The sequence below is a fragment of the Polypterus senegalus genome, chromosome 3, assembly GCF_016835505.1.
Source record: "Polypterus senegalus isolate Bchr_013 chromosome 3, ASM1683550v1, whole genome shotgun sequence".
Taxonomy (NCBI): Eukaryota; Metazoa; Chordata; class Cladistia; order Polypteriformes; family Polypteridae; genus Polypterus; species Polypterus senegalus.
In genome coordinates, this window is record NC_053156.1 from 29,164,021 (window position 1) to 29,189,090 (window position 25,070).

Here is a 25,070-nt window from a genome sequence, read left to right on the forward strand (position 1 = left end):
CAGAAGGCACCATGGCAGAAGTGGGCACATTGGCATCCCAGTGTGATGGAAGGACAGGGGGAGATGAAAGTTTACATTTTAATCACAAAATGATTGCTTCATTTCAAGTCCATTATGGTGGCATAAAGAGCCAAAATTATGAAAATGGTGTCATTGTCCAAATACCTAACTCTGTTCTGTCTTCTTCCTGTTCATTTTCAGGTCTCTATCTTCCAAAGCTCTTCTCCATTTTTCCAACTTTCTCTCAACGTCCTTTTTTCTGGTGCTAAAAACACAATATCATCAGCATAAAGCCTGCACTAGGGGAACTGGTCTTCTATTCCATGACTTGACACATCCATAACCAGATTAAAGAGGTAAGGAGTTCAAGAAAATCCCTGGTGCAGAACTACTCTACTCTGGGACCTTGCCTGTTACCCCAACTCTGCTTTTAACCCGAGTCCTCACTCCCTCATTCATAACCTGGACAATCCTCACAGACTTCACAGCTGGTCCTCCTTTCTCTCTCGTGCACCTCCAGACCTCTTGATGTGGCATTCTAGGCCAAGCTTTCTCCCCCTATGGTGGTCTCTTCCCTAAGTCTTTTCTCTATAACTCTTTGCCAAATTGTATTGTGTGAGACATCAGCTTTATGCCTGTAAAGTTTCCACAATTCTGAAAATCACCCTTCTCCTTATAAATGGGTAAAGTCACACTTTTCCACCACTCATCTGGTGTTCTATCCTGTTCTACATTACATCCCACAACACATCTACTCCTACTTCTCCTAAACTCTTCTACACTTCAGCTGGTATTTCATATAGAAGTCTACTACATGAATGAAACAGAATCTTTCTTCTCTTAGCAAAGGTTGACCATTCATTAATATACCCATCCTTGATATGTGTTGCTTGATCTTTACTTTTATAATTTCTGAAAAATGTTCTATTCTTTTAGAATGTCTTCAGTGTGTAGTGTTATCTGGAAAATAAGCATTAAGACTAGAATTACCAGAGCCTACGAAAAAAATCATAGACCCGTCCCACGTTAAATCGCTCCACCTCTCCATCAGCGTCTTTTGTCCTGTAAATGTGTCGATAAGCAGCAAGCAGCCTGCTAACACATCCCCCACCGCCGCACAGTTTTCTCAGCTCAAGTCTGTTTACCTGCGTGTCAGTTGCTTGGAGTTGTATAGAGTGAGAAGTCAAGCAAAATCACACCTTTTATAAATACTATATCGTTATTTGGAACACATGCATTTTGTGTGTGTTCCGTGTCTACAACAATCAATGTACAGTAAACACATTGTTAAAACAGAAACGTTTTTCATGTTTTAGCAATAATTGACAAAATGTAGACATGAAGTGTATAATGTGTTAAGCCGGAATTCCAAATGTCAAATAAACACTTTCACAAAAGGTACAAATATAACAGAACAAATGCGCTTCTATTCAAGAATATAACTGCAGAAAAAGAACCTGCGTTAGGGTGCGACATTGACACACATTTGCTATGACTGCTGACTGTTGACTATTAATCAAAACTTCACGGGTTCAAACCCCTGACGAGTCAGTTTTGAGAAGTGAGTTGCTCTTATCCTAACTATTTTAGAATAAAATATACATTTGATTTCAGTATGTTACAGCCGGTATACATGTATGATACTTGTAAATGTTAGCTTTGTTTTTTTTCTTTTATTCAGTTTTATTCTCTCAGTAGCATTCATGATCCTGCCCTTTCCCACCCCCATCTGACACTGCAGTTTTCACATAAAGACACGCTATAGCTCTGCAGTCTACTTGTAACTTTACTCTGTAGGAAGTAAGTAAATAAACCAAGGTAAATAAGTAAATAACATTTGATCTGGCGCTTATATACAAAGTACAGCGACGGCAGCTTCCACCTGCAGTTATAGACTCTTCAGTACGTAAGCGACTCTCCATGCTAGTGTTTAGATCTGGACGATGTATGTGCTCCAAATAAAAATTTAACTGCATTCTAGTACCATTGCTTGCATACGAAAGTGTTAGCAGGCACATTTCGTGGCATTACATGTATTTCTTGAGCATACCCGTGTCGAACAAACACAGGAAGCTCTGCAGTCTACTTGTGACTTTACGCTGTAGGAAGTAAGTAAATAAATTAAAGCAAATAACATTTGATCTGGCTTTTATGTAAGTAACATAATGAAAAGTCAAGTAAAATGACACTGTAAGAGACAATCTTAGAAAGTTAAAAGTTTTTTAAACTCATATTAATGTTTGCTTAATTTGAATAGAATATAAATTTCTTTCATAGTCATAACTTATGGTATAGTCTTTTCCCCCTATAAGTTAGCAAGAGATAGAACCTTCTTACTGTAACTGAGAAACAGTGCGATAATAAGCTCAGTTGTTTAGAACAGGTCCCAGTAAAGAGGGACTTAAAAGACTCAATTTAAACTTAGAAATGGGATTGGTAATTTTGGAAAAACGCAGCTACAGACACCTTTAATTGGCTAACTAAAAAGATTATAATATGTAAGCTTTCAAGGCAACTCAGGCCCCTTCTTCAGGCAAAAATGTAAGTAACATATAAATGTTTGCACACAGAGTTATCCTTCAGCAGATAAAGAAACTCATGTTCATGGCTTTCAGTAGTTGTTAAAAAGGCAGAGGTTTGTTATGGTTTTTTGCCTTTGGCTTTGTTTCAAGACAAACTCTTATTGGGTCTCTACGTTTAAGTTTTTGCTTGGTTTAGTTTTGTCTTTAACGCTTCTAACCCTGGCATGTCAGACTTTGTTACTTGGGTGTTGCCAATCATTTTATTTTTTACAATAACCTCTGTATGTTATGTTTCAGTCTGGGTTTCCTCCATTGGGGTTCAGTTCCTTGCTTTATGTCCTTTTTGTTCAATCTTGTGTTATCTTTGCATTATTCCTTGTTTTTGATTTCTTCTCTAAGCCTTTATGTGCCTTGTGTCTTGTGGGGGATTCCCCAAGAGGCAATGCTACCTGGCCATCACCACCAGGGTCTGCCCTCAGCACTATAATGGCGAGGCCCTCCCACAGTTCCCAGTGGTTCACCTCATTGCTCCGCTTGTACTTGTTAAATCACTGAATTCTATACCTTCTATTGTGTTTTTTGACCATTCTCTGGATTACTGTATTAGGGCTTGGTTGCTTTTGGAATTGCCTTTTGCAGGCATTGCATTGCTTTTTTTACTGTTCATAGTCTGAGGACACATCATTATCATTGTATGATATCACCTCCATTATGCTATTTGCCAGACAAGTTCAAACTGGGTTCTGTGATGGGTGTTTAAGAATAGACAGCACCCATATTGGTATTTACTATAAGCGATATCAAGGAATCTGGGAGATAGCTGAGAGCTGAAAATCTGCTTCATCTCAAAATGAAGAGCTGTCATAACGCCATCCAATTTGTCTTCTTAATAACCGGAAAGTGAACGTCTTTATGGTTATAATTACAAAACAGTATGACATTGTAATTGCTGTAAAATGAGTTCATGGACAGTGTAATATTGTGGAATTGTGCCTTAATATAGCTGCTTTATAGCATCCTACATGTTCAGTCTCATCTGCACGTGGACAACTGCTTTACTGGCTTGGTATAAGCAGACCAATCAGTTAAACTACAACTGTGCCAATCACCCATGCAGGTGCCCACTCACTGTGCTGCTCTTCATTGGAGGCATCCCATCTCAGCCTCTAACCCAGGGGTTGGCAAAGTCAGTCCTGGAGGGCCACAGTGGCTGCAGGTTTTTGTTCCAACCCAGTTGCTTAATTAAAAAAAAAAATCCTTGTCAATTATTTAATTTCAGGGCTCGTTAATGCTTTAACTCTGCCATGTCAGGTCATTCTCATATCCTAGATTATTTTTCCTTTCTAAGGATATCATCCAAATCATTTGAAGTCTAAAACAGATGAGTAATTCTCAGTCATTCACTTTTTTCTCTTCATTTTCATTCCAAGTATTTAATTAAACCAAATAGTGCATGATAAACACACACAGGTGTACATGGAAACCAGCTAAATGGAGAAATGCTGAATTTCTTTTGTCATTTGCATCTGATTGCTAAAGCAAAGCAATTAAAAACCAAGACTACAGCTGTTCAAGACTAAAATAAGCAATAAGGGTTCAAAATCTTAACAAGCAAGACAACTAAGGTGAAGCAGAAGTGTTACTTGAGCAATAAGGGCTTCTTATGAAGCAAATGGGTTGGAACAAAAACCTGCAGCCATTGCAGACCTTCAGGAATGACTTTGCCCACCCTGTCGTAACCCCTGTGGGAATATGGCAATCACCTACAACAGGTTCTCTTATTACTGTACCTAGAATATATTATTACCAGTAATAAAGCACAGCACGATAATGTGCAGTGAATACACTTGACTTGAGCATTCCTAGTTTTCATCCTCTTTCTCTGTACATTTAGCATTCATTTGCTCAGAGGCTGATGTGCTTGCTGCTCTTCTTTTCTCCACACTAGCGACCCGCTTGTTCTCTTCTTCTTTCGGCATCTTTTCTCGTTAAAACTGATTAAGTCTGTATTTGTGTTGCAATTACTTAGTATCTTTTCTTTAATTTTTCACCTAAGGTGGCACTTAAGCGTTCAATCTTCCTCAAGAAAGATTTAAGATATGAAGAGGTAGGGGAAGTGACGGTGAAGGTGGTAGGGAATGAGAACGGCACCCATACACATGCGCCATACGGCCGCCCTGCTGCCCGCTGCTGAGAGTTGATTCTATAATAAAATAAAATTAAAATTAAAAGAGGAACAAACTTAGAGGTTAATCATCACCCCGAAAGCGGATAGTAGACGTCACATAGTATATGTGTAGCAAATTTTAGGTCAATGGGTCAAACCATTTGTGAGCTACAGGTGATTTAAAATCCTGGACAGACAAACGGACAGCCACGATAGGGTATTATACAAGAAGATGGAGACGCCCATGTTTCCTATTTTGATTTGCCTATGCTATAGTTACTGTTAACTATATTGTTCGAGTATTGTACGAGTGTTAGGTATCTTCTTTATAGAGCCCCACGTATATAGCCTTACCTGCACATGGACATCTGCCTCAAGCAAAAAGAATCACTGGCTCTGCACAAGCAGACCATGTGGTTAAGTTACATCTGAACCAATCACCAAAGTAGGTGCCCACTCACCAGGCTGCTTTGGGTTGAAGATGTCTCTTCTCAGCTGCTAAGCCCTGTAGGAATATGGCAGTCACTCACACAGGTTTTCTTAACTTGACCTAATCAAACAGTATAAAAGCAATATTACTATAAGGCACCACTAATAAAAATGCAGTAAAACTGATGGAAGCAAGAGTCGGAAATGTATTTGAACAGAAATTTTAAAGGTTAAGAAATATATTCTTATTAAAAACACTTATGCAGAAAATAAAGATGATGAAAATGAGCTTTTTAAAGTTTGGATATAGAATTGCTTCATCTTGTGGTGCAGGGACAACCTGCAACTCAACATCAGTAAGGCAAAAGAGCTGGTAAATGTGATGATGCGGGTTCTTCACCTTTCTCCCTCTTCATTTTTGGGAGTGAGACATTTGTGCTTATCTACACTCACCTAAAGGATTACTAGGAACACCATACTAATACGGTGTTTGACCCCCTTTCGCCTTCAGAACTGCCTTAATTCTACGTGGCATTGATTCAACAAGGTGCTGAAAGCATTCTTTAGAAATGTTGGCCCATATTGATAGGATAGCATCTTGCAGTTGATGGAGATTTGTGGGATGCACATCCAGGGCACGAAGCTCCCGTTCCACCACATCCCAAAGATGCTCTATTGAATTGAGATCTGGTGACTTTGGGGGCCATTTTAGTACAGTGAACTCATTGTCATGTTCAAGAAACGAGTTTGAAATGATTCAAGCTTTGTGACATGGTGCATTATCCTGCTGGAAGTAGCCATCAGAGGATGGGTACATGGTGGTCATGAAGGGATGGACATGGTCAGAAACAATGCTCAGGTAGCCCGTGGCATTTAAATGATGCCCAATTGGCACTAAAGGGCCTAAAGTGTGTCAAGAAAACATCCCCCACACCATTACACCACCACCAGCAGCCTGCACAGTGGTAACAAGGCATGATAGATCCATGTTCTCATTCTGTTTACGCCAAATTCTGACTCTACTATTTGAATGTATCAACAGAAATCGAGACTCATCAGACCAGGTAACATTTTTCCATTCTTCAACTGTCCAATTTTGGTGAGCTCGTGCAAATTGTAGCCTCTTTTTCCTATTTGTAGTGGAGATGAGTGGTATCCGGTGGGGTCTTCTGCTGTTGTAGCCCATCCGCCTCAAGGTTGTGCGTGTTGTGGCTTCACAAATGCTTTGCTGCATACCTTGGTTGTAACGAGTGGTTATTTCAGTCAAAGTTGCTCTTCTATCAGCTTGAATCAGTCGGCCCATTCTCCTCTGACCTCTACAAGGCATTTTCGCCCACAGGACTGCCGCATACTGGATGTTTTTCCCTTTTCACACCATTCTTTGTAAACCCTAGAAATGGTTGTGCGTGAAAATCCCAGTAACTGAGCAGATTGTGAAATACTCAGACCGGCCCGTCTGGCACCAACAACCATGCCACGCTCAAAATTGCTTAAATCACCTTTCTTTCCCATTCTGACATTCAGTTTGGAGTTCAGGAGATTGTCTTGACCAGGACCACACCCCTAAATGCATTGAAGCAACTGCCATGTGATTGGTTGATTAGATAATTGCATTAATGAGAAATTGAACAGGTGTTCCTAATAATCCTTTAGGTGAGTGTATGTGCAAATAAAGAATCATTCTGCATTTTCATCTACTCTCTGTGTAAATCTCTTTGAAAACAGAGAAATGTTTTTCCACCACAAAAGGGCAGAATGTTAAGTTAAAAGCCTTCCTGAAAAGATGTTGTTTAACTTGTTTTTGTCAGCTGATCTCATTCATTTTGGGAGGTCATTCCAAAGTCTGGACACTAGAGCTTGAAGGCCCTGTCACCCACAGAGTACAGTTTAGTGTGGAGCACAACAAGATTGCCAGAATCAGAGGATAGATAGATAGATAGAGAGAGAGAGAGAATTCAAAAACTGAATTCTGTCACTCATGAGTATTCAGACCCTTTGCAATGAGGCCCGTTTGTTTTTAGCTGCATCCTGTTTGCTTTTGTTCTTCTTGAGATGAGTCAGCTACATACACATTCAACTAACTTGTTTTACTCTGTGAACTTTGAGCATTAAGACAAGCTATATTTAACCTGTTACTTATGTAGCTCTCTTCCCAACAACACAGACAGAGACAGGTGTGTTCTTTGAAACGAATGTTTATTGCTTGGGCTTCACACCGTTGCGCCTCCACACCATGAGAACTACATGGTGAGCAATCAGTACAAAACATATTAGCGTATACACAGTAACTTGCATACACACATGATGAAATACAAAACATTTAGTGCAAACATGAAACAAAAGAAGTTTTACAAATACAATACCTCATTGGGTGCTTGGCATGAACTGATACAGGGCATTGCCGCACCCGCCACATGACAAACAAACTCAGGATCCATATTCGGACCCATATGCAGCCATGCAATGGGTGATACCTCCACACCACACTAGTTCAGATGGAATGGAACAGTTTTTTTATGGTGGCCACCAACCCCAGGCTTTTTCCCTGCAGGTTGGAGGGCATTCATGCAGGGCTGAATGTAGATTAACGCCACACTCAGGACAGAGCAATTGCAGGTTAAGGGTCTTTCTCAAGGGCCCAATAGAGCATAGTCCCTTTTGGCGTTTACAGGAATTCAAACCAGCAACCTTCCGATTACCAGTGCAGATCCCTAGCCTCAGAGCCACCACTTCACCTGCGTCATGAAAAGAGGTCCTTAAATTACTTTGATTGTCTGTTTTAGCTTCAGACATTTATACTTTGAAACCTTTAATGCAACATGGCAGAGGCTCGTGAGAGACATCTGCCCACCTGCGCTCCATGGGGCAGGTCTTTCTCATGTTTTCGTGAGACACATTACTTTACACACAGTACAAGTTATCTTAAAGTCACTTAACAATAACAAACAAATTTTAACACATAAATTTACTATACACATCAAACTTTAAATTAAAATATTTTCAACTTAAACTATATATATATATATATATATATATATATATATATATATATATGCAACAACTGTAAGCATCTGCAATAAAGGCCTGGCAAAGCATTAGTAGGGTGGAAACTCAGCACTTGGAGATGGCTATGGGTTCCAGACTTCAGGCAGTAATTCTCTGTAAAGGAATTTCAACCAAATATTGAAAATGTTCATTACAGTGGTACCTCGGTATACGTCCTTAATCCGTTCCAGGTCCTTAGACTTATACCAAACTAATTTTTCCCATGAGAAATAAAGGGAAAATGATTAATCCATTCCCATGAAAAAAAATCCTATTGCTATTGGCATATTATACATTGATGGGGTTGTATAAAATAATTTAAACACTGCTTAATACTAAAATACATAAATACAAAAGAAATTAGATGAAATAAATGAAAATTTAGCCTCACTTTACTTTTTAATAACGTCTTTGTTTTTCACAATCATAGATACCGTCGTTCTCGGCAAACGGTATGCAGCAGCCAAGTCCCGGATACGCATGCCACCTTCATACTTTTCAACAATCAATTCAAATTTACGTGAAAAAACACAAAATCACGTTGTGATGATGCGGGTTTGCTGTATGCTCCCATCTGCTGTCTGGGAGCCCTTGAACCTCACTGTGCCTCACTGCTAAGCTCATCGGTAACATCAAAGCAAGGGGATGGTGAAAAAGTGCAAAGTGCTTTAATAAAAACAATAAACAAAACAAGGTGTTCAAATTAAAGTGCTGTCTCCAAAGTTCCAATAAATAATCCATAAAATCAGAAGTGAAACGTGGAGGTTAAAAACAATAGAAAAAAGTCTTCTTAAAAACAACGAGGTTAAAATACAGCAGGAAGCATTCTTAAAAAAAAAAAAACAAGAAGAAGCCCGGTGCCTTTTTACCTGGTGGCCCCCCTGCTTCCCAACAGGGGAGTCGCCCTACTTGCAGCTGACCTTAACTCTGCCTACTTCAGCTACTTCATATGCGTGTGCACGCTCGCTCGCTCGCTTTCTCGCTCTCTCACTCTCTCTCCCGTCCATTCTTTCTTTTTCCTCCCCTTCTAGCCAACTCGCGCTTCTATTTATCAAGATAAGCAGCCCTAGGAACAGTCACGAATGCGGATGGTCTCTCACCTGTACACTTTGGTGAGAAACGCCCACATCGTGAATCGCACTGACAACCTTCAGCCACATAACCACCAGGCCCCCTCACCAAGCCGACAGCGCAGTGATTATTTATTTTAAAGCTCACCTTTGACAGTAACTGTGGACCTGCTAGAGTTATAGCGCGGGTTGTTCACTGAATGCTAGCAACTGACGCTCGTGGGCAGTCGTGGCTTTGACTGAGAGATGTAAACAAGGTTAGCACGTGAGTTGTGTTCCAAACAAAGGTCGTATACCAGGCAAATTTTTCTGTGTCCAAACAGGACGTATACCAAGCTGGACTTATTCCAAAGCAGACGTATAGCGAGGTACCACTGTATATGCATGGTTATGTTAGTTTATGCAAAAAACATCTCATACAATATTTCTGGTAAACCCCTTAAATTAAAGATGAAAGTTTACATTTTAATCACAAAATGATTGCTTCATTTTAAGTCCATTATGGTGGCATAAAGAGCCAAAATTATGAAAATGGTGTCATTGTCCACATACCTAACTCTGTTCTGTCTTCTTCCTGTTCATTTTCAGGTCTCCATCTTTTAAAGCTCTTCTCCATTTTTCCAACTTCCTCTCAACGTCCTCTTTTCTGGTGCTAAAAACGCACTATCATCAGCATAAAGCCTGCACTATGGGAACTGGTCTTCTATTCCATGACTTGACACATCCATAACCAGATTAAAGAGGGTAAGGAGTTCAAGAAAATCCCTGGTGCAGACCTACTCTACTCTGGGACCTTGCCTGTTACCCCAACTCTGCTTTTAACCCGAGTCCTTACTCCCTCATTCATAACCTGGACAATCCTCACAGACTTCTCTGATCTTCCTTTCTCTCTCGTGCACCTCCAGTCCTCTTGATGTGGCACTTTAGGCCAAGCTTTCTTTCCCTATAGTGGTCTCTTCCCTAAGCCTTTTCTCTATAACTCTTTGCCAAATTGTATTGTGTGAGACATCAGCTTTATGCCCCTAAAGTTTCCATCGTTCGAAAATCACCCTTCTCCTTATAAATGGGTATAATCACACTCTTCCACCACTCATCTGGTGTTCTATCCTGTTCAAAGATCTTCTACATTACATCCCACAACACATCTACTCCCACTTCTCCTAAACTCTTCTACACTTCAGCTGGTATTTCATATAGAAGTCTACTACATGAATGAAACAGAATTTTATCTGAGCAAAAGTTGACCATTCATTAATATACCCATCCTTGATATGTGTTGCTTGATCTTTACTTTTATAATTTCTGAAAAATGTTCTATTCTTCTAGAATATCTTCAGTGTGTAGTGTTACCTGGAAAATAAGCATTAACACTAGAATTACCTGAGCCTCCGAAAAAAATCTTATATCCATCCCACGTTAAATTGCTTTGCACCTCTCCATCAGCGTCTTTTGTCCTGTAAATGTGTCCATAAGCAGCAAGCAGCCTGCTAACACATCCCCCACCGCCGCACAGTTTTCTCAGCTCAAGTCTGTTTACCTGTGTGTCAATTGCTTGGAGTTGTATAGAGTGAGAAGTCAAGCAAAATCACACCTTTTATAAATGCTATATCGTTACTTGGAACACATGCATTTCGTGTGTGTTCCGTGTCTACAACAATCTATGTACAGTAAACACATCTTACAGTAAACACAAACGTTTTTCATGTTTTAGCAATAATTAACAAAATGTAGACATGAAGTATATAATGTGTTAAGCCGGAATTCCAAATGTCAAATAAACACTTTCACAAAAGGTACAAATATAACAGAACAAATGCGCTTCCGTTCAAGAATATAACTGCAGAAAAAGAACCTGCGTTAGGGTGCGACATTGACATGCATTTGCTACGACCGCTTTGGTGGCGCAACAGCATCAGCTGTTGACTGGTAATCAAAACTTCACGGGTTCAACCCCTGACGAGTCAGTTTTGAGAAGTGAGCTGCTCTTATTCTTACTATTTTAGAATAAAAATAACAACAACATTTACTTATATAGCACATTTTCATACAAAAAGTAGCTCAAAGTGCTTAACATAATGAAGAATAGAAAATAAAAGACACAGTAAGAAAATAAAATAAGTCAACATTAATTAACATAGAATAAGAGTAAGGTCCAATGGCCAGGGTGGACAGAAAAAACAAAAAAAAAAAAACTCCAGACCGCTGGAGAAAAAATAAAATCTGTAGGGATTCCAGACCATTAGACTGCCCAGTCCCCTCTGGGCATTCTACCTAACATAAATGAAACAGTCCTGTTTGGATTTAGGGTTCTCACGGAAGGACTAGATGATGATGGTCACGTAGACTTCTGCCTTTTAATCCATCCATCACTGTTGGAACATCATGATGCTTTGAGTAGGTGGTGGTGGCGCAGGCCGCCACCACAAAAACGGAAAAAGCGGAAGAGATTAGGGGTCAGTACGGATTTTAGAGCCACCATGAATAGTTATTATGATGAATTGAACATACAGAATATCAGTATTAAGTTAAAGTGAAGTTATAAAAAGGCCATGTTAAAGTAATATGTTTTCAGCAGTGTTTTAAAGTGCTCTACTGTATTAGCCTGGCGAATTCCTATTGGCAGGCTATTTCAGATTCTGCATAGCAGCAGAAGGCCGCCTCACCACTTCTTTAAAGTTTTGTTCTTGGAATTCTAAGGAGACACTCATTTGAAGATCTAAGGTTACGATTTGGAATATAAGGTGTCAGACATTCCCATATATAAGATGGGGCGAGATTATTTAAGGCTTAATAAACCATAAGCAGTATTTTAAAGTCAATTCTGAATGACACAGGTAACCAGTGTAGTGACATCAAAACTGAAGAGATGTGCTCGGATTTTCTTTTCCTAGTTAGGATTCTAGCAGCTGCATTCTGCACTCGTTGCAAATGATTTATGTATTTTTGGGTAGTCCTGAGAAGAGTGCATTACAGTAATCTAGTCAACTGAAAACAAACGTGTGAACTAATTTCTCAGCATCTTTCAATGATATAAGAGGTCTAACTTTAGCTATGTTTCTTAAGTGAAAAAATGCTGTCCTAGTGATCTGATTAATATATTAACATTTGATTTCATTATGTAACAGCCGGTGTAAATGTATAATACTTGTAAAGGTTAGCTTTGTTTTTTTTCTTTTATTCAGTTTTATTCTCTCAGTAGCATTCATGATCCTGCCCTTTCCCACCCCCATCTGACACTGCAGTTTTCACATAAAGACACGCTATAGCTCTGCAGTCTACTTGTAACTTTACGCTGTAGGAAGTTAGTAAATAAACCAAGGTAAATAAGTAAATAACATTTGATCTGGTGCTTATATACAAAGTATAGCGACGGCAGCTTCCACCTGCAGCTATAGACTCTTCAGTACGTAAGCGATTCTCCATGCTAGTGTTTAGATCTGGATGATGTATGTCTCCAAATAAAAATTTAACTGCATTCTCGTACCATTGCTTGCATACGAAAGTGTTAGCAGGCACTTTTCACGGCATTACATGTATTTCTTGAGCATACCCGTGTCAAACAAACACAGGAAGCTCTGCATTCTACTTGTGATTTTACGCTGTAGGAAGTAAGTAAATAAATTAAAGCAAATAACATTTGATCTGGCTTTTATGTAAGTAACATAATGAAAAGTCAAGCAAAATTACACTGTAAGAGCCAATCTTAGAAAGTTAAAGTTTAGAGTTAAACTCATATTAATATTTGCTTAATTTGAATAGAATAGAAATTTCTTTCATATTCATAACTTATGGTATAATCCTTTCCCCCTATAAGTTAGCAAGAGATAGAACCTTCTTACTGTAGCTGAGATACAGTATGATAATAAGCTCAGTTGTTGTTTAGAACAGGTTCCAGTAGAGGGACTTAAAAGACTCAATTTAAACTTAGAAATGGGATAAGCATACAGCTTTCTGACCATTTTGAAATGGTTCAGAAATGTTAAGTAAATGATAACGATTCGACATATAACAAGATTAAGCCTAGAACTGAACTTTTCTTAACATTATTTTTTCCTTTTTTTGCTATTTTAATTTTCTTTTTTGTGTGAACTGTTTTACTTTAAAACTTAACTAAACTTCTAAAAATGAAGATATTTTGTCTGTGGAATCATTTCTCTGCGCGTCAGGCTTTTTTTGAATCCCATTTTTTGAGTCGAAGCTGCAGAACTTTGGTAATTTTGGAAAAACGCAGCTACAGACACCTTTAAATGGCTAACTAAAAAGATTATAATATGTAAGCTTTCGAGGCAACTCAGGTCCCTTCTTTAGGCAAAAATGTAAGTAACATATAAATGTTAATGTTTTGGGCACATGCACCATCCAGATCTAAACACTAGCTGCAGAGCTATAGCACATCTTTATGTGAAAACAGCAGTGTCAGATGGTGGGGGTTTAGGGGTAGGATCGTGAATGCAACTGAGAGAATAAAACTGAATAAAAAATAAAAAAAAGCTAACCTTTACAAGTATCATACATTTTCAGTGGCTGTAACAGACTGAAATCAAATGTATGTTTTTATTCTAAAATAGTAAGAATAAGAGCAGCTCACTTCTCAAAACGGACTCATCCAGGGTCGAACCCGTGAAGTTTTGATTACCAGTCAACAGCTGATACCGTTGTGCCACCGAAGCGGTCATTGCAAATGCATGTCAATGTCGCACCCTAACGCGGGTGCTTTTTCTGCATTCATATTCTTGAATAGAAGCGCATTTGTTCTGTTATATTTGTACCTTTTGTGAAAGTGTTTATTTGATATTTGAAATTCAGGCTTAACACATTATACACTTCATGTTCACATTTTCTCAATTATTACCAAAACATGAAAAATGTTTCTGTTTTAAAGATGTGTTTACTGTGCATAGATCGTTGTAGACACAGAACACACATGAAATGCATGTGTTCCAAATAACGATATAGTATTTATAAAAGGTGTGATTTTGTTTGAATTCTCATTCTATACAACTCTAAGCAACTGATACGCAGGTAAACAGACTTGAATGGTGAGAAGCGATTTAAGGTGGGATGGATCTACAAGTTTTTTTGTAGTCTCTGGTAATTCTAGTGTTAAGGGTTTGTGTACCACATGTATTCACTAACATAATACTGTCAGGATGGCTCTGGTAGCCACAGCATTAACATTCTTAAACCAACTAATTCTATTTAAGGCTGTTTAGGGTTGAAGCCTGTCCTGGCAACATAAACAGTAATGTAGAATCGATCTCTGGATGGGGAGGCCAATCAGTTGACAGGATTTATTGGGCACCGAGATATCTTATTGTATATATCCTTCTATATAAAAGCGGTCGGGATTGTCCTTCCGTCCCGTGAGTGCTACACAGGTGCGGAGTTTCACACACGCCCCGTCCATTTTGCAATGCACGATGGGATTTGTAGTTTCGTTTGTCCAGGTAAAAGATGATTTTCTACTTCAGACTGTGCAATATCTTCTTCTTCTTTCTTACTATATAAAAGCGGCCGGGATTGTCCTTCCGTCCCGTGAGTGGAAAGCGCAGCAGTATTCCGCTTATCACAGACTTACTACTTGCAGCTTGCGGTACGAAGTGAAATGATGTGAGCAGTTCTGGTGCTCCCATCGTTCCCTTGCTTTTGTGCGCGATGCGCTGGATAAATAGGCAAAATTATGTCTCTGGAAATAATTAATGTTGATGGAGTACAAATGCCTCACCGCGTAGTAAATATCAGGGGGGTTCAAAAGGGCGACCTCAATATAAAAAAAGAAGTTAAAATTTCATCACAAAAATAACAGAAACTATGACTATTAAAGTAATACAGCTCAAATGCAATATGACCAAATTAATAAGTTTGTATAAAATATCAAATTGATCTACATATTGAATTGCCTTAAGAAGTGGTCAACTTAAAAGTCGGTCGCCTTAAAAGGCGGGTCAGCCTAGTTTCTATAATTAATGGAGGGATACCCAGATGCGTATTTGCCAGCATAGTGTGTTACCTCCCAGTGTGCAGAAGTGCTCTTTACCTGTCATCTTGATAAACTAAATGGTCTCCAGCTGTTTGTCAAATTTCTTTTGTTCAGTGTAGAGAAAAGTCAAGCAAAATGACACCTTTTATAGGCTAAAATTCCATGTAGTAGCGGTACATTTCAGTGTCTTGTATGTCTGTAGTACTAGGATGTTGTACTGTGTTAGCCATTATGAATGTAGAGAAAAGTCAAGCAAAATGACACCTTTTATTGGCCAATGAAAGGTGTCATTTTGCTTGACTTTTCTCTACATTCATAATGGCTAACACGGTACAACATCCTAGTATTACATTTGTTCAGTGTGCAATCTTAAGGAAATCCTCAATGGTTATTTTTCTAAATAGATACACATTAACTTTCCACCTGTAAAATAGTTGCAAGGGGTGAAAGTACAATTCAGGAAGAGGCAGGTTTTGGCATGTGGCTGACAGAAGTCAACAGTTTTTTTTTTTTTCTTGTCAGTTACTTGCTGTTGTCAGATAAGCAGTGTTCAGGAAGGAGTCAAACGGCCGCAGACATGAAGTGCCGGAGAAAGTGGATGTTTCTCCAAGTCACGCTTATGTCAGTCTTCGTACTCTGCTTAACCACTGTGTTCTTGAAGATGAAACATTTTACAGGGTAAGTACAATAGCAAAAAGAATATAATGTTAACGAGTACATTTGTATAGGAAATCTGGTGGGAAAGAAACCTAACATTAAAAAAATGTAATAGAATATAAGACACAGCCTGACAATTCCTCCATACAGAACAGCTTCAACTCTGGGATGTTTGGTGGGTTTCCTCACATTAACTGCTGGCTTCAGGTCCTTCCACAACATTTTGATTGGATTAAGGTCAGGACTTTGACTTGGTCATTCCAAAACATTAACTTTATTCTTCTTTTTTTTTTTTTTTTATTAATTTTATTACAATCCATACAAAGCAATCAAGTTTTTACAAAAAGAAGAATTGAGTTAAGAACAGATCAATCCCCACCCCTGAGAGAGAGAGCAAGCCAAACGGCATAAAATTTAAGGCTTGTAAACATACCTAAATTAATTTTAATTTAAAATATTACTGATTAGATCCTGCCATGTTTTGAAAAAAGTCTGTACGGATCCTCTAACTGAGTATTTGATTTTTTCCAATTTCAAATAATATAACACATCGGTTTCCCACTGACTTAAAAGAGGAGAGTTTGGGTTCTCCAGTTTATCAGAATAAGTCTGCGTGCCAAAAGTGTAGTAAATGCAATCACAATTAGTTTGTCTTTCTCCACTTCAAGCCCCTCTGGAAGAACAACAAACACAGCTGTTAATGGGTTAGGAGGGATTGTGAGGGCTGTCTGAAAGCTAATTAACAATGTTTGTCCAGAATAATGTTAATTTGGTGCAGGACCAGAACATGTGATCTAGTGAGGCTGGGACTTGGTTGCAACTTTTGCAGGTTGGATCATGCCCTGGTAACATTTTGGAGAGTTTTAGTCGAGACAGATGTAATTTTGAGTTGTATAATTGTATGCTTTGCACATATGGAGCTCGAGTGAATTCTCTGCATTGCTACTTTCCACTCCTTTTCTGATATATTAATTGAAAGATCTTTTTCCCAGTGCAGAGGTGCCACAGACAGAAGCTTCTCCGTCTTAAAATGCTTTCTACATTGGTTCCTGATTCTAAGTGAGTGGAGCACAATTGGGTTATTAGTGTATTGCCGATAACGTGTGTTTATTGGAGCGCAGAGCAGGGAATACAAAGAAGTAATGCAGGATTTTACTTCTATTGCGGTCCATGCCTGTGTATGTTCTTCTATTTGTGTCCAGGTTCTTATCGCCTGTATATTTGCAGCCCAGTAATAAAAAAGGAAGTTAGGTAGAGCCATGCCGCCTTCTGCCTTTTGTCTTTGTAAGGTCGCTCTTTTGATGCGTGGATGTTTAGAATTCCAAATAAATGAGGTTATTGTTGAATCTAATTGCTTAAAGAATGATTTATTAATGTATATTGGGATGTTTTGAAATAAAAAAAGCAGCTTAGGAAGAATATTCAACTTAACAGTGTTAATTGTTCCAGCTAGAGTGCGATGAAGAGTTGACCATCTATGCAAGTCTTGCTTAATTTTTTCCATGCAGATGGCGAAATTTTGTTGATAAAGAGCTTTATGTTTACTTGTGATGTTTACCCGAGGTATTTAAACTGTTCTGCAATGATAAAAGGTAGGGTGTCTAATCTAATATTATATGCTTAAGAATTCACTGGAAAGAGTACACTTTTATTCAGATTAATTCTGAGACCAGAGATCTTTTGAAATTCTGTGAGTGCTGCTAAGACTGCAGGCACAGAATTTTCTGGGTCCGATATATACAGTACCATGTCATCTGCATATAATGAGATTTTCTGTTCCAGTCCTTCTCTGCTAATCCCCTTTATCTGATCAGTATTTCGACAATGTATTGCCAGTGGTTCAATGGCAATTGCAAACAGCAGTGGTGACAAAGGGCATCCTTGTCTTGTGCCACGTTCTAGTTTAAAGTAGTCTGAGCAAATGTTATTGATGCAAACTGAAGCTTCTGGGTTAGTATACAGTAATTTAATCCATGCACAAATGTTGGGCCAAACCCAAACTTCTCCAAAATAGTAAAAGGTATTTCCATTCAATCATGTCGAATGCTTTTCTGCATCCAATGATAATAATATTTCTGGGGTGTTTGATTTAGTTGGTGAGTATATTACATTAAACAGTCGAAGATTTGAAGATAAGTGCCGGCCCCTAATAAATCCAGTTTAGTCTTGTGATATTACGAGGGAGCACTTTCTCCATCCTTCTAGCTATGATTTTAGAGAGTATTTTAACGTCGTTATTCAGAAGTGAAATTGGTCTGTATGATGCACATTGTAATAAGTCCTTATTTTGTTTTGGAAAGACAGTGATTAGTGCTTGGCGAAAGGTTTGTGGAAGAGATTGGTTATCTCTGGCTTCTGTAAATGTTGCTAATAGGAGGGAGCTAGCTGAGCGGAGAATTTCTTGTAAAACTCTGCAGGGTAGCCATCAGGGCCTGCTGCTTTTCCACCTTGGAGTGACTTTATAGCATCCAGTAATTCTGATAATGACAGAGGTTTATCAAGTTCCTCCACACTAAAAGCGTCAATTTGTGGTATCTGTAATGTATCCAGAAATGCATTAGATTGTATATTGTCTTCTTTAAACTCAGTAGTATATAGGGATTTATAGTAGTCTCTAAAAGTGTGCATTATATTTTTGTGTTCGATGATTTTATCTCCGTTAGTGTTAGTGATTACGAGATTGCGTTGCACTTCTTGCTTGTGAATTTGTTGAGCTAAAAGCTTATTAGCTTTCTCTCCATGTTCATAATAATGATGTCTGGATTTGTAAATTAGTTGTTCAGTTTCTTTAGTTGTCAAGAGGTTTAATTCTGAATGTAGAGCCTGCCTCCTCTATGTAGAGTCTCGCTTGGTAGTCTGGCATGTTCTTCATCTATTTTAGTAATTTCGCTTTTTATCTCTGCTACTTTCTTCTTCGGATTTATTTCTGTGGGAAAGATATGAGATAATCTGTCCTCTTAAGAAGGCCTTAAGAGTTTCCCAGAGTATTCCTGCAGAGATCTCAGGGGATGTATTTGTCTCTAGAAAGAATTTTGATTTGTTTGGATATAAATTCAGTACAATTCTCGTCAGCTAATAGAAGCGGTTGAGCGCCATCTGCGGGTGAGTGTATGGGGCTTAGTAATTTCAGCTCCAAGATCATAGGTGCATGGTCTGAAATAACAATAGCATCGTATTTACAAGATTTAATCTTAGGCAAGAAGTTATTATCTATAAAGAAGTAATCAATCCTTGAGTAGCAATGATGTACTGGTGAGTAGAAAGAATATATTCTTGAATTTGGGTTTAAAAACTCCAGGGATCTGATAAGTTGTGATCAGTTATAAACTTTGTAATTATCTTTGCGGTGTTAGTTGCGTTCCCCTGTGGAGGAAGTCTTATCTAAAAGTGGATTTAGAACACAATTAAAGTCCCCAGCCATTATAAGTTTATGAGTGTTCAGATTGGGAATGGATGCAAATAAATTTTGTATAAATTCCTTATCATCAACATTAGGTGCATAAACATTTATCAAAATCATTTTACAGTTAGATAAGTCTCCCATGACCATCACATATCTCCCTTCAGGATCCAATACTACATCTGATGCTACAAATGGTACTGTTCTATGTATGAGTTTAGTTTTCTTTGTAAAACTAGAATGGAACATTTGGCCAGTCCAGTCTTTTGCAGCGGAACTGATCCTTACTTAGTAAGTGGGTTTCCTGTAAAAATACTATTTTAGCATTTAGACCTGTTAGGTGAGAAAGTACTTTCTTTCTCTTTAATTCGTGATTCAGGCCTTTAACATTCCAGCTTACGAAGTTAACTGTCCCATCATGGAGACACTGATTCTGAGTTTTTGATGTCATTTTATAGTCTTAACTGGAAGTGAAATAGTTTAGGTCTTAATTTCCTATTCCCCAAGAGTTGTTGCCATGCAGCTTATTATTACGTTGATAGTTATAATTATAAAGATTGAGATGATAGATTAGGTATAGATCAAGCCTGCTCTCTTTCTCCCCCTTAACCCCCACCCTCCCTTTTGCCTCCCCAGGTGAGGCTAAAACCCACTTCACAGTCCCAGTCCTCTGACATACCCAGAGACAGAGCACGTCCAAAGCACATCAAGCCCCCATGCAGTGGCGCTTTAAGGTTAAAAGATAGAGATATCTGTTACCAATATAGTCTTTAAAAGAGAAAAAAAAAAAAAAAGAATTATTGCACTTAAAATATATATATATATATATATATATATCTTCAGCAATTTTAGTGCATTAAGATGATACCCCAGATAATAAACCCAGGTGATGGTGTTAAAGATGTGTCCAAAATAAGCATAACAAGTCTTAATGCAGTAATAGCAATAACAGTAAACCAAGGGTATGATATTGAACAGTCTCATTTAGGGTACACATGAAATAATTAGAAAAGAAAAAAGAAAAAAAAAAGGAGGAAAAGTAATTAAGCACAATAAAACATAAACATAGCGCCTAGTAATACTAAGTAATAATAAGAATATATGAGAATATATGCTGATAAAAACCCGTATTTTAAAACAAATAGATCAGACAGTAGATTATTAATCCTAGCTTTATCATTTACCGCCATGACTCACAATTATGTATCAGAATAGTCCGGGATCAGCTTTCTTAATTCATTTTCTGCTTCTTCCTTGCTAGCGAAGACATAGAAATGACCCTGCCATTCCACTTTCAGTTTTGCGGATACAGGAGGCTGTATTTGACATGGCTTGCCGTAGCAGCTGTTTAATATTATAGAAGGCTGCGTTTAATAGCTGTTGCTGGAGAGAAGTCAGGAAGACGAATGTGGTTATTTTCATATATAATATCTTCCTTTTTCTGAGGAGTGCCATCACCTCTAGCTTAAATGATAATCGTTCAAAACGAACTATAAAAGATCTTGGTCGGGGTCTGACGGTGTTTGATCAGCGTCGTGATAAGCGCTGCTATCTCAGATTCTGCTTTAAAGTCCCCGATTATTTTAGAAAAAGTTCAGCTGCGAATTTCACAGGGTTTGAACTTTCTCGATTCTCCGGCAGCCTTCAATTCTGACATTATACCTTCTACTCCCATCTTCTAAAGCAGCCAGTCTGTCTCCAAGTTTTTCTCGAGTTTTTACATTCGAACTGACATTTACTGCTCTTTCCTCGGCACTGGCAGCTAATGTTCGCCATTTCGATCCGATTCGTGAATGTCTCACTAAGATGCTCCAATTGATCAGCAAGCGTGCTCAGTTTAACCGAGTTTTCTCAATGCGCTCTTCAATTTTACCCAGCACCTGTCGAAGTTCAAGTTGTACCTCTTGACGCAGCCTTTCATTTGCCTGTTGGATTCCTGTTGGAATTCCTGTCGCAGCCATTCATTGGCCTGTTTCATCTCCTGTTTCAATTCCTGTTTCAGTCTCTCAAGTGCCTTTGCCGTTGCTTTCTCATTAGCCTTCTCGCTTTTCTTTATATCTTGCGTGAGCTCAGCGAGCAACACTTTCAGTTCAGATAGCTCAATTGTGCCTTCTTGTACCGTAGATGAAGCAGCAGACTTTGCTGAAGCGGTGTCCCGCTGCTCCAGTCGCGTAATTGCGTAACTGAAGCCGCGGACCTCCCGCCCTTTCCAGTTTCAGGTAATCCTCTCCAATCGGCGAGCTATCCACATCTGCACTCACGATCGCACCTTCCCTCCCTTTTCGCTCTCAGCGGCGCGATGTAGCGGACCGTGGTCCCGAGGAGTCTGTACTTTCGCCCATCTGATCCAGGTCTGTCTCTGAGGCCGTATCTTGAACTAGGGCTTGCTGATCGCAGCTTGGATGTAGCTTTAGTTTTGATTCTTTGGACCCCCTTCTTTTTGGCCATGTTTATATGTGCTGACATATACTGTAGCAGTCCCTCTCGGGTTAAATAAATACAGGATATCTCAGAATAATAAGCAAATAATATGAAAAATAACACCACTGCTAGCGGAGCTCCACTTCAGACGTCCATCTCTCACATCGGACGAGACCAAAACTTGACTTTATTCTTCTTTAACCATTCTTTGGTAGAACGACTTGTGTGCTTAGGGTCGTTGTCTTGCTGCATGACCCACCTTCTCTTGAGATTCAGTTCATGGACAGATGTCCTGACATTTTCCTTTAGAATTCTGATATAATTCAGAATTCATTGTTACTTTAATGAAGGCAAGCTGTCCTGGCCCAGATGCAACAAAACAGGCCCAAACCATGATACTACCACCACCATGTTTCACAGATAGGATAAGGTTCTTATGCTGGAATGCAGTTTTTTCCTTTCTCCAAACATAACGCTTTTCATTTAAACCAGAAAGTTATATTTTGGTCTCATCCGTATACAACACATTCTTCCAATAGCTTTCTGGTTTGTCCACGTGATCTTTAGAAAACTGCAGACGAGCAGCAATGTTTTTTTTTAGAGAGCAGTGGCTTTCTCCTTGCAACCCTGCCATGCACACCATTGTTGTTCAGTGTTCTCCTGGTGGTGGACTCATGAACATGAACATTAGCCAATGTGAGAGAGGCCTTCAGTTGCTTAGAAGTTACCCTTGGGGTCCTTTGTGACCTCGCCGACTACTGCATGCCTTGCTCTTGGAGTGATCTTTGTTGGTCGACCACTCCTGGAGAGGGTAACAATGGTCTTGAATTTCCTCCATTTGTACACAATCTGTCCGACTGTAGATTGGTGGAGTCCAAACTCTTTAGAGATGATTTTGTAACCTTTTCCTGCCTGATGAGCATCAACAACTCTTTTTTCTGAGGTCCTCAGAAATATCCTTTGTTCGTGCCATGATACACTTCCACAAACATGTGTTGTGAAGAGCAGACTTTGATAGATCCTGTTCTTTAAATAACACAGAGTGCCCACTCACACCTGATTGTTGCCCCATTGATTGAAAACACCTGACTCAAATTTCACCTTTAAACTAACTGCTAATCCGTGAGGTTCACATACTTTTGCCACTCACAAATATGTAATATTTGATTATTTTCCTTAGTAAATAAATGACCAAGTATAATATTTTTGTCTCATTTGTTTAACTGGTTTCTCTTTATCTACTTTTAGGACTTGTGTGAAAATCTATTGATGTTTTAGGTCATATTTATGCAGAAATATAGAAAATTCTAAAGGGTTCACAAACTTCCAAGCACAACTGTATATATATATATATATATATATATATATATATATATATACAGTGGCACCTCGGTTTACGAGTAACTTGGTTTACGAGTGTTTTGCAAGACGAGCAAAATTTTTTAATAAATTTTGACTTGATAAACGAGCGATGTCTTGCAATACGAGCAGTATGGATACACTTTGTCTGCTTAGCGTCATGTGATCACAACTGAGCTGATGGTTCTTCTCTCTCACGCGCACGCGTCTCTCTTTCTCTCCTTATCTCTCTTGCTCGCACAGTGCGTCTCTCTCTCTCTCTCCCCCTATCTCGCTCGCTCGCACTCGCCCCTCTCTCTCTCTTTCTCCTTATCTCTCTTGCTCACGCGCAGCACGTATGTGTCTGTCTGTGTCTGTCTGTCTGTCTGTCTGTCTCTCTCTCTCTCTCTCTCTCTCTCTCTCTCTCTCTCTCTCTCTCTCTCTCTCTCTCTCTCTCTCTCTCTCTTCTCTTCTCTTGAGAGCAATCATCTCCTATTCTCCGTCTGAGTCTGTGTGCCTCACTCATATAGTCAACATCCTTACGAGCGTATACTGTTTACTACAGCATTGTGACTGTGTGTGTGTGTGCGTGCGCACACGTGTGTGCTGTGAAGTGCGAGTCCCTATCTTGCGCCCAAAACACGAAGCTGAGTCTCAGTACTTTAACAACACCAGCCGCCTTCAGCTTGAAACAGCAACAGCGCTGTTATTTATTGTAGCGGGATCTTTATAATGTTCCTTGTATCACCCATTGATGGCAGGCGCTTATAGCATGTCTGTGATCTTTTTGAATGCGCTTATATGGCGAACTGCTACAGCGCTGGGAGACTGCGATTGCTTTGGGACACTCTTCCGTGTGTCGTCCCGTTGGGTGGAATCCCACATGAGTTTAGAAACTCACTCACACCAGCCATGATTCTTTTTAAAGGTAAAGTGCAGGTTAATTTGTTTTATGTATTTTTACTTTATATTTTGTATTAATCATTTTTATATGAATAGTTTTGGGTTGTGGAACGAATCATCCGAGTTTCCATTATTTCTTAAGGGGAAATTTGCTTTGATATATGAGAGCTTTGGATGGCGAGCACGTTTCCGGAACAAATTATGCTCGCAAACTGAGGTTTTACTGTATATATATATATATATATATATATATATATATATATATATGTATATGTATATATATATATATGTATATGTATATATTTATATATATATATATATATATATATATATATATATATATATATATTGTCACAGGCGGCTGGGGACGTCCGAGGGGACCGGAGGAGGGCTGGTGCCTCCTCCTGACCATGAGGGGGCGACCGCCTTGGTTTTGTTGGTGGCCTCGGGTAAGGGGCTTGGAAGCCCAACCCTGTGGGGGCCCGTGGCCAAAGCCAGGCGGCGACCCGGTGCCTGAAGAACCCTGGAGCCCAGCACTTCCGCCACACCAGGAAGTGCTGGGGGAAGAAGACAGGAGACACCCGGATGGCTTCCGGGTGCGCAGCCGGCACTTCCGCCACACATGGGCGTGTCCAAGGAGGATTGCCGGGAAGCACCTGGAGCCCATCCGGGGTGGAATAAAAGCGGCCGCTTCCCTGCAGCTGAATAGAGGACTGGAGGTGGCCAGAAGAAGAGGCACAAAGGACCTGTGAGGCCTGGACTTTGGGGGATCGGTGCTGGAGGCACTGGGTGTGCACAAGTAACTTTGTAAATATTGTAAATAGAATAAATGAGTGTGATCGATGCTAAACTGTTGTCCGTCTGTCTGTGTCCGGTCCAGTTTCACGATATATATATATACCTATATATCTATATCTATATCTATATCTATATATATATATATATATATATATATATAGATATGTATATATATCTATATCTATATCTATATATATATATATATATATATATATATAAACACCAGTAACAGTGCACTGCAAGCAATACACTTGGCATTCAGAGTTTCTCTGTACATTTAGCATTTGTTTGCTCAGAGGTTGATGCGCTTGCTGCTTCCTGAGCAGCTCTTCTATTCTCC

At 39.2% G+C, this 25,070-nt stretch overlaps 1 protein-coding gene across 6 annotated transcripts in view; it reads left to right on the plus strand.

Annotated features, from left to right (window-relative positions):
- LOC120524962 (alpha-2,8-sialyltransferase 8F-like) overlaps nt 1–25,070 on the plus strand; it is a 147,833-nt gene that overhangs the window by 57,409 nt on the left and 65,354 nt on the right. For 3 of the 6 annotated variants that reach the window (XR_005632872.1, XM_039746873.1, XM_039746872.1), the window contains exon 2: nt 15,736–15,891. Coding sequence is in view for 5 of the 6 variants with exons in the window: in XM_039746873.1 (XP_039602807.1) it covers nt 15,736–15,891 (156 nt within the window). In the remaining variant the exon portion in view is untranslated. Of the gene's footprint in view, nt 1–201; nt 357–9,821; nt 9,978–15,735; nt 15,892–25,070 lie in introns of all 6 variants that reach the window. The other 3 variants (XM_039746874.1, XM_039746875.1, XM_039746876.1) reach the window with 2 other exon arrangements.